Source organism: Arvicanthis niloticus, chromosome 22 (assembly GCF_011762505.2).
Source record: "Arvicanthis niloticus isolate mArvNil1 chromosome 22, mArvNil1.pat.X, whole genome shotgun sequence".
NCBI classification, from domain to species: Eukaryota; Metazoa; Chordata; class Mammalia; order Rodentia; family Muridae; genus Arvicanthis; species Arvicanthis niloticus.
In genome coordinates, this window is record NC_133429.1 from 2,650,903 (window position 1) to 2,663,366 (window position 12,464).

Below are 12,464 nucleotides of genomic sequence, written 5' to 3' on the forward strand. Positions count from 1 at the left end.
ACAAACAAAAAAACAAAAAAAAGAAACTGTTCGAGGGGGCTGGTGAGATGGCTCAGTGGTTAAGAGCACTGACTGCTCTTCCAGAGGTCATGAGTTCAAATCCCAGCAACCACATGGTGGCTCACAACCATCCATAATGAGATCTGATGCCCTCATATGGGTGTCTGAAGACAGCTACAGTGTACTTACACAAAATAAATAAATAAATTCTACAAAAAAAAGGAAACAATTTAAAAAAAAAAAAAAAGAAAAAGAAACTGTTCGAGGACAGCCTGGTCTATGAGTTTCTGGACAGCCAGGGATATGCAAAAAAAAAAAAAAAAACAAACAAAAAAAACAAAAAAAAAAAAACAACCAACCAACCAAACAAAAAAAACCCTGTCTCCATCTCCTCTCCCAACAAAACAAAAATTAGAAAATGAGTTCTGTAGTTCTGTTCTCAAGAACCACATGGCAGTTCAAAGGCATCTGGAGCTGATACCCTCTTCTGAGCCCCTGGCACCAGTCACACATGTGATGAAACAAAACACATAAAACACATAAAAAACAAAACACATAAAACACATAAAAATATTTTAAAATCTCAAAGAAGTCCAGACCAACACAATCCAGGCTGGTAAACTAGCTGAGCAAGCCGGACCTGATTCCTACACTTAGAAGCTATCAGATATATGGTGATTGCACACGCCTTTAGTCCCAGCACTCCAGAGGCAGAGGCAGGAGGATCTCTAAGTTCAAGGCCAGCCTGGTCTACAGAGTGACTTCTAGGTCAGCCAGGGCTACACCGAGAAACCTTGTCTCAGAACCCAAACCAGAACATATGTCAAAGTAGAAGCAGAGAGCGACTCCACAAAGGTGTCCTCTGACCTCCACATCGGTCTGCGGCTCACACCATCCCATAACAAAAGTAAATAAAATTGTATAGATCCAAACAAATCTACCCTGCATGCATCCCCTCCCAAGTCAGAATGTTAAACACTGTGCAGGAGACACTGCTGGAATTCACACCAGCTTTGTGCTGTGTGGCTAACTTTCCTGCTGTCCCTGTAGTCAGGGGCTGATCCAGGCACCTGTCACAACTGTTCCTCATCCTTAGGGTTCTGGAGGGAAAACCTTTCAGCAGCTAGACTGGGACCCCTACTCCCATCCCTACCCCAGCCGGCAGCTCCTCGCCTGCCCAGCGGGAATCGTCTGCTGCTGGTGTTTTGGCTCCCTCTGGTGGCAAAGTTCAAATGCTGTTTCTTCTTCTTCTTCTTCTTTTTTTTTTTTTTTTTTGGTTTTTTGAGTCAGGGTTTCTCTGTGTGTAGTCCTGGAACTCAGAAATCCGCCTGCCTCTGCCTCCCAAGTGCTGGGATTAAAGACGTGCGCCACCACTGCCTGGCCCCATTTCTCTCTCTATTGAAGGGAAATCTGGGGTATTTATTTATAGGCTTTTGCCATGTGCCTTGTAGGCGCGTGGATACCACGTGCCTTACAGGCGTGGATAGCGTGAATAGCATGTGCACTGTGCGCCTTATAGGCATGTATGGTGTGGATAGCAAGTGGATTGCATGTGAACCGCATGCCTTGCAGGCATGGATACCATGTGTGCCTTGCAGCTGGGGGCAGTAAACAGCAAAAATGTTGTGGGAAGGCTCTTCCTTCTTGAGGCTAGAATTTCCAGGGCAAAGACCCCCTTGCCCAGGCTGCCTCTGTGAGGCGTCCCAATCCCTAGCCACTCCCAGCTCTCCCAGGGGTCTTCATTCGCAGTCTTAGCTATTTCCAGATCATATTTGCCATATGCCTCAAGGGGAAACCTTTATTTTATTCATTCATTCATTCATTCATTCATTTATTTAAATTTTGGTTTTCGAGACAAGGCTTTTCAGTGTTGGCCTGGCTATCCTTTGCCCACTGAGACAGTCTCAGTCAGTGGGTAAAATGCTGTCCTGTCTGTAGACCAGGCTAGCCTCAAACTTACAGAAATCCACCTGCGTCTGCCTCCTGAGTGCTGGGATTAAAGGGATTCATGTGAGAACTTTAAAGATATAAATCTCCAAATATCTGCCATGGACAGCTACCTGCAGCAAGGCTCAGTGACCCAGAGGGACTGACAGCGTCTCACTGTTTCCAGCTGCTCCCAGCAGGCCTTGGGGAAGGAGAGCACCCACCCTCATTATTCACCTATTGTCACCTGGGACAGGTACACAGGTTGCCCACTGCAGAGGGGACTTGGCCAAGGCTTGGTGCCTTTAGCAGATGTTGGCGTCAACTTGATCATCTTGTTCAAGCCCTCCCTTCTCTGTCCAACAAGGCAACCCTGCTGCCTGCACTACAGCAGCTTCCTAACCCTGTGTGCCTAGCTCTCCACACACGAGCTCCCAGGACCTCAGGGAAATAGGGCTTGTGTCACCAAGATGAATGTGGAGTCTGCTGTGATGCACCCTCCACTCCAGGCAGGCAGCTCAGGACAGGTTTATTTCAGAGCCACAGGACATATTTGGGGTTGGCGAGACTGGAACGGCAGGTCCCCAAACAGAGCTTTCTTTCTGCACAGTGACAGATCTAGGCTCTGCACCTTGCTGAGGGGCTGAGGGATGTGAGGGGAGCGGTGGAGCCACACCTCCCAGGGTCTCACATCCCATGGTGGGCAGCCTTGTTTCCTCCTTGAACCCCAGAGCATTTGGGAAAGTCTTAGCTACACAGAAGCCTGGCCGGATTATCATTTTAGCCTCAGCTGAGAACCACTCCCAAACGGGAAACACACGCCCACCCCAGGAAAACCAAACCAACTGCAGGCCACAAACATCAGCCTGGGCTGTGTGTTTAAATAGGGACCTGACAGCAGAGACTGGGGACAGGTCTGGCAGCTTCCAGAGGACGGGGGAATGGGCGCCTGTTTCCAGTCTCAGTTTTCATCCTCGCTGGCATAGATGTGTGCTTCCCAGCGTTCCGCCAAGAGATTCTTATGTCGCTTTACCCTGGTGGCTCCCAGAACCTGCATACAAGAAAGATGCTGAAGTGATGACCACCCCCAGCCGGCTCCATGTCACCAATGTACAGGAGTATCTGTGCAGAGCTGAGGTGAGAACCTCCCCTCCCCTTCTAACAGTATGACCTACGAACCTGCTAACTTCTGTTGAGCTCCACAGCAAGGAACTTGTGCCCATCTTCAGCCCAGAAAGGGTTACAGCTATAAAGTCAGCACTCAGGAGGCTGAGGCTGGAAGATTGTGACTTGAAGGCCAGCTTACATAGAAAGTTCCATGTGGCCAACCAGGATGAATAGTAATAATAATAATAATAATAATAATAATAACACTCCTACTATGGTTCAATCTGTTGAAATCTTTGTCTTTTGGTAAAAAAGCCTCACACAGACCTTTTTGCCATAATCTGTACCCATTGCAGGCATCATAAGCAGATGATAGCACAATCTACCCCAGGATGACTCTACCAACAGAGCAGATTGCTACTGCAGTCCTACATCCCAGTGGAAGGCCTTCAGTGAACAGTGCTATGATCAGGGTATTGCCAAGAAGGGAAAGACTCAAGTTCTTTCCCTCTGGAGCTCACTCACCTCTGAGTTGACACCATCGGAGGGATTGATACCTGCATACTGAGGGAGAGGAATGAAGATCAGTGCTCATCCTTCCTGCCTAGTTCCAGTTCCCACCTGAAAGTTCTCACACAGCCAAATTACCCCTTAGTGACAGATGGGACGAGACACACACCCCCTTTCTGGTGGCATCTTCCCAGAGTCTTGTAGTCACTGAACTCAAGGCTATCTGCCACACTGAACTGGCGCTCCACTTGTTGGAGCCTCTGGCTGACAGTGCCCATAGTCACTCTCAGTGTTCCATAGTGAGGACAGCAGGCGTGTACCAAGTGGCCACTGGCCGTAGCACACAGATGACTCTATCCACAGAACACTCATGGTTATCAGAGGAGGAGACAAAGGGTAATAACAGAGCTACTGCTTGCCTGCACTGGAATCGTGTCAGGCTGGGCCAGGGAGGCTAGGCTGAGATATGTGTTATTCTCTGAGGTGTCCCCTGGACTCTTCAAGCATGGTCCGGGTAACTACGCTTGAAATCAGGTTGGTGTGTGATCTTGGGTCCTGGGTGTGTGTGATCCCAAAGATGCTGAAGGTGTGACTGGGATGAGGTCACCCCACGAGGGCTGAGATGAGGTCACCCCACGAGGGCTGAGATAAGGTCACCCCACGAGGACTGGGATAAGGTCACCCCACAAGGGCTAAGATGCTTGCATTCCAAGTGTGGGGACCTGAGTTCAAACCCTCAGAACCAGTGTGAAAAGGAAAGTGACAGAGTGTGTTTGTGAGTCCACTGTTCTGTGGGGGTGGGAGATAAGAGAGCGCCCACAAATGGTAGGCCAATGAGCCTGCTGCAGACCCCGCAGCAGCGACAAAGAGACTTTGTCTCAGAGAAGGAAGCTGAGAACCAAGTCCCAAGGTGGTGGTGATATGATCTTCATACATGCATAGTAGCACATTCTCTCTCTCTCCCCACTTTCTCCCTCCTTCCCCCTCCCCCTCCCCCTCCTCCTCCCCCTCCCTGTCTCCCTCTCCCTCTCTCTATCTCTCTCTCTCTCTCTGACACACACACACACACACACACACTTAAAAAAGTATGGTGGACCTGGGCTACTGGTGCACGCCTTTAATCCCAGCACTTGGGAAGCAGAGGCAGGTGGATCTCTGTGAGTTTGAGGCCAGCCTGGTCTACAGAGTGAGTTCCAGGGTAGAGCCAGGGCTACATAGTGTAATTCTGTCTTTCTGAAAAAAAAAAAAAAAAAATAGAGCTGGAGAGATGGCCCAGTGGTTAAGAGCACTGACTGCTCTTCCAGTGGTCCTGAGTTCAATTCCCAGCAACCACATGGTGGCTCACAACCATCTGTAATGGGATCCGATGGATCCAATGCCCTCTTCTGGTGTGTCTGAAGACAGCTACAGTGTACTCATAAATAAAATAAATCTTAAAAAAGAAATTCTGGCTGGCCAGTGGTGGCGCACGCCTTTAATCCCAGCACTTGGGAGGCAGAGGCAGGCGGATTTCTGAGTTCGAGGCCAGCCTGGTCTACAGAGTGAGTTCCAGGACAGCCAGGGCTACACAGAGAAACCCTGTCTCGAAAAAACCAAAAAAAAAAAAAAAAAAAAAAAAAATTCTGTTTAAAAAAAAAGTGATAATGACAGTTAGTATCTGTTTCTTTCTTTATCAGCCTTCCTCCTTTGACCCCAAGAGCGATCTCACCATAAGGACAATGTCCCCTGCTTGTGTGTCCTCTTAGATTAGATAGCAGAGAAGACACCCAGTCAGTGTGATGGCCTGGCCTGACCCCATGGGCAGCACCAGTCACACCTCAGTCAGCCTGACTCACCCACATCTCCTTCCTTGTCTTCTGCTCTGGTGGAGCACCGTCCTTTGCAGTTTCCACCTTCCACACCAGGCCCGAAGTCAGGTGAACGGGGGTGAATAACGGTGATTCTGACACTGAATAGCTGCCGGTGATGCCTGTGGTGGGGGCAGAAGGAGGTGGCATGGGGAGAGGGGACTGTCAGTCTCAGGCTGGGAGACTTGAGTCTGGAGTGCTTATGGAGACAGGTGAACAGACAGGCTGACAGGCAACCCATGACAGATCGACTAAAACAGCCACTCAGGAAAGATTTTTAGACTATGTGCCAAAAAATACCACCAAGCAATGGAAGAACGTGTCATTAGATAGAGGAGCAATCAATTCCAAGGGCAAAGACTTGAAAACTTACAGTCCAACAACAGAATATTCAGAACCATAGAGTAAAGTCCTATGCACCCAATAACAGAGCATTCAAAAACTCTAAAGCAACGTTGGTGTTTTTCTCTCCAAAATCTACTTCCTGGGAGAAATGGGTGCGTTTGAACTCTGCTTTCCATGCTCCTTCTCCAGCCCAGGCCCTCAGGACAGAATAGCCACCCTCCGATCCCTGCTCACCCGATGCCCGGGAGGAGCTCCGGGAGTCTTGCTCATGGCTCTCCTCCTGGTCCAGCACTGGCGAGAACACCTCTGGGAAGAAGGCATTCCTTCGTTCCTCAGCCACTTCTCGCTCCCTCCGCAAGACACTCTCCATCTCCCTCTCTAGCAGGTCAGATGACTGTGACTTTTGTAGCCTCAACACAGGGCCTCCGGCCACTTCCCAGCCCCAGGTATGGGAGGTCTCAGCCCCCTGGGAGACATCTGGGACCTTGAATCGCAGTGGACGCAGGTGGAAATTCCCCAATCTCACGACACCCCCATTGGCAGGCTTTCCAGAAGGCTTGGACCGCTCTTGTTTTGAGCTCAGACTTCTTCCAGAGGATTCTGAGACGTGCCTTGGAGATTCTGTGGCCTTCCGGAAGGCAGTGGCTTTGGTGTCTTCTGCGGAGACACCACTTGGCTTGCTATATACTCCGAAGGCTGAGAATTCTGGTTTGGGAGTCCCGGGGCCCAGATACGGCTGGTAGGCATCCAGTGGGATCCGGTTAATTTTCCTAGCCTCTGGAACTGGGTCTGTGGCTCGGGCATCTGGGCTGAGGATGCAATCAGAGCTCAGGCTTCTCTGGAGCCCAGGCTGAGGGTCCTGGGAAGACCAGTCAGGTGTGGATGCCCTGCCTACCTGCAGACCCTCTCGTCGATGGTCTTCTTCTCGCTGTATCTCTTGCACCATGTCCCTCTGCACGTAGAGGGATGGGCGGCCCCTGTCTCTCCGTGGGGGTGTCTCTGTCAGACTCATCTTGCTAAGCAGTGGTCTGCTGGGGATCTGTACCAGCTCTTGGTGCCCGGAAGCCCGCCTAAGCCCTCTCTGTTCCCTTAGCTCTGCCTCTCGCTCCTGGGCCAGTCTGATCTCTCTCTCAATGGGCGTCTCTTTGGGGGTCTCGGGGGACTCTGCTCGGGTCTGGAAGATGGGGTCATTGGCTATATGAATAGATCTAGCTGGGGACACATGGAAAGACTTCTCCAAGGTTACTTCCTTCTTTGGTGACATGACAGAAATGGCATAGCCATTGGCTAGGTGGGGACCAGTGGAGGTCTTGGGGGCCTGGTTGATGCCTGGTGGGGTACGTGCAAAGGTCTCCCTGGCTGTGGGGCTCCATGTGACGGGGTTCGTGTTTGCCTTTTCTAAACTCAGGAATTGCTGTCGAGCAGCCAGGAAATCAATTTGCTCTGTGTCCACCAAGATCTCCTCTGTGAATGTGGACCGAGGCTGGCTGGCTATCCTGGGGTCTCCATGGTCTGATGCAGCCTGGAGTGTGGCCACCGTGCCACCCTTCCTGACTGCCCGGCGCTCAGCCTCCAGGTCCCTTGGCCGCCTGCAGAGGGCATCGCTGCTGTTGTCCAGGTGGTAAGCCTTCATCTCCTCATCCTCATCTTCCAAGTACAGTGACCTTGGAGACTGCTGGCCAAGGAAGACGAGTCTGGTGGAAGACATGCTTGTTCTCCTCACATCTGGCCTGGTCTGGTACTCAGTGGACCAGGCCTGCAGCTCACCCTGGCTCCAGCCAGCCTCAGGCCCCATGCCCACTAGCTCAGCCGTATAGCTGGTATCTTCGTCATCCAGTGCCAAGCTGGTGACACGTGCTGAGTGGGGGTTGCTGAAGATGGGATATCTGGTCACTCGATCCATCTCAAAGGGTCTGTGTGTGACCTTCCTCCTCCTGTGGGTTGGAGATCTCCAGGCTCACTTAAGGAGGAGAAAGAGACCATGTCAGGTCACCTGGGGACAGGGACAGGGACAGAAGCTGCAGGAGCCCCGTGACAAGCAAAGCTTCTTGACAGCAATCTCAAACCCAGCATGGCATCTTCCAAAAACATTTAAGCTCCTGGACCAAACTACCTGACTACAGATCATACAGCAAACTTATGCTTTCTTTTTTTTTTTTTTTTTTTTTTTTTTTTTTTGGTTTTTCGAGACAGGGTTTCTCTGTGTAGCCCTGGCTGTCCTGGAACTCACTCTGTAGACCAGGCTGGTCTCGAATTCAGAAATCTGCCTGCCTCTGCCTCCCAAGTGCTGGGATTAAAGGTGTGCACCACCACCGCCTGGCAAACTTATGCTTTTTTATCTAGTTTCTTTATTTTCCTTCCTTCCTTTCTCTCCTTTCTCTCCTTCCTCTCCTTCCTTCCTTCTGAGACATGCTCTCACTCTGTAGCCCAGGCTGTACCAATCTTCCTGCCTCAGCCACCCCACTGCTGGGATGACAGGCAGGTGCCATCACACTCAGCTAACCTATCAGGTGACTCTTGCAGGCACAACCACTCACTCAACTTGTGCAGGCTGCGTGCCTGCTTTTGCTCTGTCCTGCTGGCCCTTACCTCTCTTCAGCAATGTGAATCGAGGTCAGCCTTACAGCTGAGACTGTGGGCTTCCCACCGTGGCCCGTCCCCCTCTCAGGACACAGCCCCTCACACTAATTCCCAGATCTTTCACCTGATCTTTCACAGACAGCCATTGGGCTCTTGTTCTTGGCAATGGATGATGCCAAGTGGGAAAACCGAGGCTCAGAGCATGTAACAAAACCTGTTTCCCAGTTCTCACACCTTGGATCTCTGCTTCAAAGAGCACCAAGTTCCATCTCAACAGCACCTGCCTCAGCACCATAAAGCCAAGAACAACTGGGAGTGCCCTGGACCTTGTCCCTGGTCCTAGGTGGGGCTCAGAGCCATAGGTGACACACTGACTTGTTATCTGGGGCCCCACCTTTCCCCCCAGCTCCTTCCAGGCCCTCACACCTCCTTTCACTTTTGTTTCTCCAGTCTTCAGAGTCTGCAGGCCTGCTCAGGAGCCACATTCAGTCAGTGCTCAAGCCCACAACCTGACTCTGCACAGCTCAGAGGGACACCAATCTCAAGCAAGTGAACGCTGGTGAACCACACCCCTAGGCCCTCACTGGGGGATTCTAGGCGGGAATCCACCCCTGACCACACCCCTAGGCCCTCACTGGGGGATTCTAGGCAGGAGATCCACCCTTGAACCCTGTCCCTATTCATTGTATTTTGAAGCAGAGTATCTTAAGGGGCTGGACTTTCCCCGACACTCCTAGCGGTCCTGTGGAGGGTAATCGATCCCCTGCCCCTTCCACAGCACTTCTGAGAATGGAAGAATTTCTGTGTGCGTGGATAGTCCTAACACATACAGCAAGTACTTAATCAAGGCTCAAGGAATCCTGCTGCTCCTGGGTGCTCGGCCACTGAACTTCCTGCCGCCTCCTATCCTCTAACCCAGAGCTGTTGTGCACCCATGTTTGCAGGCTGACTGATATGTATGCAGTGTTTTATGGCCCTTGTCCTCTGACAGTCAGACATGACCTCTGGAGAAAGGGTGCTACCCCTCCATAGGTGGGGTTCTCCTTCCCCAGTGATTCAGGTCGGAGGGTAGGGTTCCGGGTCGGGATTCAAGGCCACTGGGCCCCTCTCTGACTGGGCTTGGCTGGCAGGACAGCCTTGCCAAGGATCTACAAAGCTGAGCTCTGCAGGGGGTAGTGGCCCACTCCTTTAGCCCCAGTGGGATGCAGAGGCAGGAGGATCTCTGTGAGTTTTAGGACAGCCAGGGCTACATAGGGAGACCCTTTCACCAAAATCCAAAAATAATAATAAGGAAAACAATAATAAAACCTAATTCATCTCTAGGGGCCTGGTAATACTGTAAACATTCAGTACACGCTTCACACCGGCTGTAGATCTGATCACTGAAGCTCCAGATCCAGCAGGGGTCTCAGGGGCTCCTAAGGGGCCAGTCTGAAGAAGCCCTGTTGGCTACAAAGGGTCCCTTCAAGGTCTTCATCTCCCCACAGGGGTGGCTTCTTAGTCCTCAGTCCATCAATCACCTCAAACATTAACGTCCTATTCAGGGCTCATAAGAACCGGGGACAAGGGCGGATTTTGTCTGTGCCCTGAAGGTGCTGGCCACAGACAGTTGAAGCTGGAACCTCCCAGGATGATGGCACGCTTTCCAAAGCCAGTTCCTTCCCAGTTACCACCAAGGCTCCAAGAAGCTTGCTCCGCCCAGCCGCACCCTGGAACTGTGACTCCCTATTGAAACTGGGTTTATGGCCCCTGTGGGTGCACCTGCTTCCTATGGCCTCCTACCTGCAGGGCAAAGGCTCCTTACTGGGGCCACCACCTAGCAGGGTGGTGCCCTGAGAAGTCTCTTTCCTGTCCCTTAGGGCCCTTTTGTTGCCTAGATAGCTGGCCCTGAAGAAACTTGTCAAAGCTCTGACCCTGAAGCCTGGACAAGCCTGAGCCTGCACATTCAGGCATGGGTCCGCTGGCTTCTTTAAATCAGGCCCTGAATTCATGGGGCCTCACAGATCTCTGGCCACGACTGTGTCTTTGGTTCCAGCCTCTTTCTCAGTGAGCTAGGATTTGGTATTCTGGCATCTGGGTACAAACGGAAGCCTTATCCACACCAGGCCCAGGGTTTCTTTTGGGTTAGTGGGTGACAGCAGGTTCTGAGATCCAGGAGGACAACGTAGGGCTCCAGCCAGGGCCAAGGGTGGTGAGGTACAGGCGGGTATGGGAATTCCCTGTGACCCCCTGTAGGCAAGCCAACCCTGCCAGTAGGCATACCATAAACAAACCTCTTCTCCTTCGATGAGGGCCTCACCTTTCCCAGCTCCAGACTCCCAGCTTCCCGGACTCCCAGTGTCCCCAGCCTCACCTGCCAGCTCCAGGTGCCCAGGCCACCTCCCAGTCTCAGGCTCTGTCCTCTGCAGGAAAGGCCCCTGGGCTCCGCCCTGGCCACATGTTACCAAGGGGACGGAGGCCTCACCCAGGAGCAGGTGCGCCCCTCCTCTCCGTCCCCACCCAGACATGGGAAACAAAGTCCAGAGAAGACAGAAAAACGATACTCAGGCCGATGAGGGCGGGCACCGTGCCCGCTGCAGGCCTGAGCCGGAATTGAGCCTCTGCCTGGTTTCCCACCTTTCCCAAGTCCTGCTGACTGAGGAGGGAACAAGGAGACTGAATCCCAAGCCTGGGCTAGCTTGTGGGACCCTTTGAATCTCTGTCTCTTCTTTCAATCAATGCCCTCTTTGATCCAGGTAGACTGAAAGACAGATGTGCGTGATGTTTCCAGCCTAGCGGATACCACAGCAGGGTTAGGGAACTCGGGGTGTAGATTTCAAATCGCTGTTCTCTAGGAGTCTGTGAGGCTTCTGGCTGGATCCTGCTCAACCCTCTGGCCCTTGCTTTCTCATCCAGGAAATGGGAATTCTCCCTGTCACATTCACACAGAAGTTCACTTGAAATAATGATGCCTTCAGAAACACCCAGCAAAGCCAGGTACAAAGAAACAGGCCTGTCACCCCAGCACTCAGGGGGCTGAGGCAGTGGGATTGCTATTAGTTTGATTGCTATTATTTGTAGCTCTGGCTACAGAGTGAGACCTCTCTCAAAAACTCAAAAACAAACATATAAAATGCCCAGGAACACTGGCCACGCAGGCCAAGTGCAGACCCCAGTGCCATGAGGTGGCAAGGGTCAAGGCTCCCACCGTCCCCTCTGGATCCAAGTGGTTTAGGCAGCCCACGGCCTGTGGAACCTGAGTATAGTGCTGAGGTTCCTGACCGCCCCCATGGGCTGGCTTGTGGGCCCCCTCTGAATCTCTGTCTTTTCCCTTCAGTCAATGGTCTCCCAGCTGGACTCCAGGGGCCCTTGGCAGATGTGGTAACAGTCTGCCCATCACCTACCACAGAGGAGACAGTCAAAGCCAGGGTGTGAGACAGTAGTTCTTCCCAGAATCCCTTTGGGCCCCTTCATCTCTATTTAGCAGAAGTGGGCACTGAAGTGCAGGGCATATTCAGTCCCACGGGTTGGCGGGATTTGAACTATCACCTTTCTCCCTACATTATAGGCACTCTACCATACTGACCACTTTTCACAGGGAAACTCGAGTCTTGAAAGGGCCTCTGATTGAGCCCACACACCTGACATCTCAGTACTCAGGAAACTGATGCAGGAGGATTACTATGAGTTTGAGGTCAGCTTGGTTACAGACTTGTTTCTCAAGTCTAAAATAGCTATCTATAAAATTGCTGTCTAGGAGTCCCTTGTCCCCATTTTATACAGATAAGAAAACTGAGGCCAAAGGAGAGAAACTTCTCTAAAACCTCAGAGAGGGAAAAAGAAGGGCATCTCCCCCACTCTGCAGAACCTAGCTCAGATGTTGTAGGGTATCTTTGAGGACCTCTCTATTCCCAACATCACAGCCCAAGGACATGGGTGTGGCAGATATGGAGACCAAGGTCCTTGGGGGGCTGCCCACAACTGTCCCTTACCTGTCCAGGTGCCGCAGAGTTCTGGGAAAGATGCCAGTGAGGGGCTCACCCTGAGGACTGCAGTGGCCACACGGGAGAGAAGCCTTCTGTGTCCTGCAGGGCCTGGCCTTTTTATGGTTCCACCACCAGGAGGCCGCGCCCCTTCCCGCCCAGGTGAAACCCAAGAACTTTAGCAACC

At 51.8% G+C, this 12,464-nt stretch overlaps 1 protein-coding gene across 5 annotated transcripts; it reads right to left on the reverse strand.

Moving 5' to 3' along the window:
* Positions 1 to 1,771: 1,771 nt before the first annotated feature.
* Positions 1,772 to 12,398, reverse strand: Misp (mitotic spindle positioning). Of its 5 annotated transcripts, none has more exons than XM_076919559.1 (5): positions 12,287 to 12,398; positions 5,970 to 7,695; positions 5,379 to 5,512; positions 3,559 to 3,597; positions 1,772 to 2,977 (listed from the first exon to the last, which is right to left on the reverse strand). In XM_076919559.1, the coding sequence occupies exons 2-5, from the start codon at positions 7,636 to 7,638 to the stop codon at positions 2,888 to 2,890; spliced, it is 1,932 nt and encodes a 643-aa protein (XP_076775674.1). In that variant the 5' UTR covers positions 7,639 to 7,695; positions 12,287 to 12,398; the 3' UTR covers positions 1,772 to 2,887. The 5 variants fall into 5 exon arrangements, with proteins under 5 accessions (XP_076775674.1, XP_076775676.1, XP_076775677.1 ...); XM_076919561.1 differs by having other exon boundaries at positions 5,970 to 7,728; positions 12,287 to 12,371; XM_076919562.1 differs by lacking the exon at positions 12,287 to 12,398 and adding an exon at positions 10,669 to 10,782.
* Between the last annotated feature and the right edge of the window lie 66 nt (positions 12,399 to 12,464).

Excerpts from the sequence above, each read along its gene's own strand:
- Misp (XM_076919559.1), bottom strand. The coding sequence starts at position 7,638 with ATGGATCGAGTGACCAGATATCCCATCTTCAGCAACCCCCACTCAGCA. Across the intron at positions 3,598-5,378 it reads AGACAAGGAAGGAGATGTGG|TATGCAGGTATCAATCCCTC; the intron begins GTGAGTCAGGCT and ends CCTCTCCCTCAG. Across the intron at positions 2,978-3,558 it reads CCGATGGTGTCAACTCAGAG|GTTCTGGGAGCCACCAGGGT; the intron begins GTGAGTGAGCTC and ends TCTTGTATGCAG.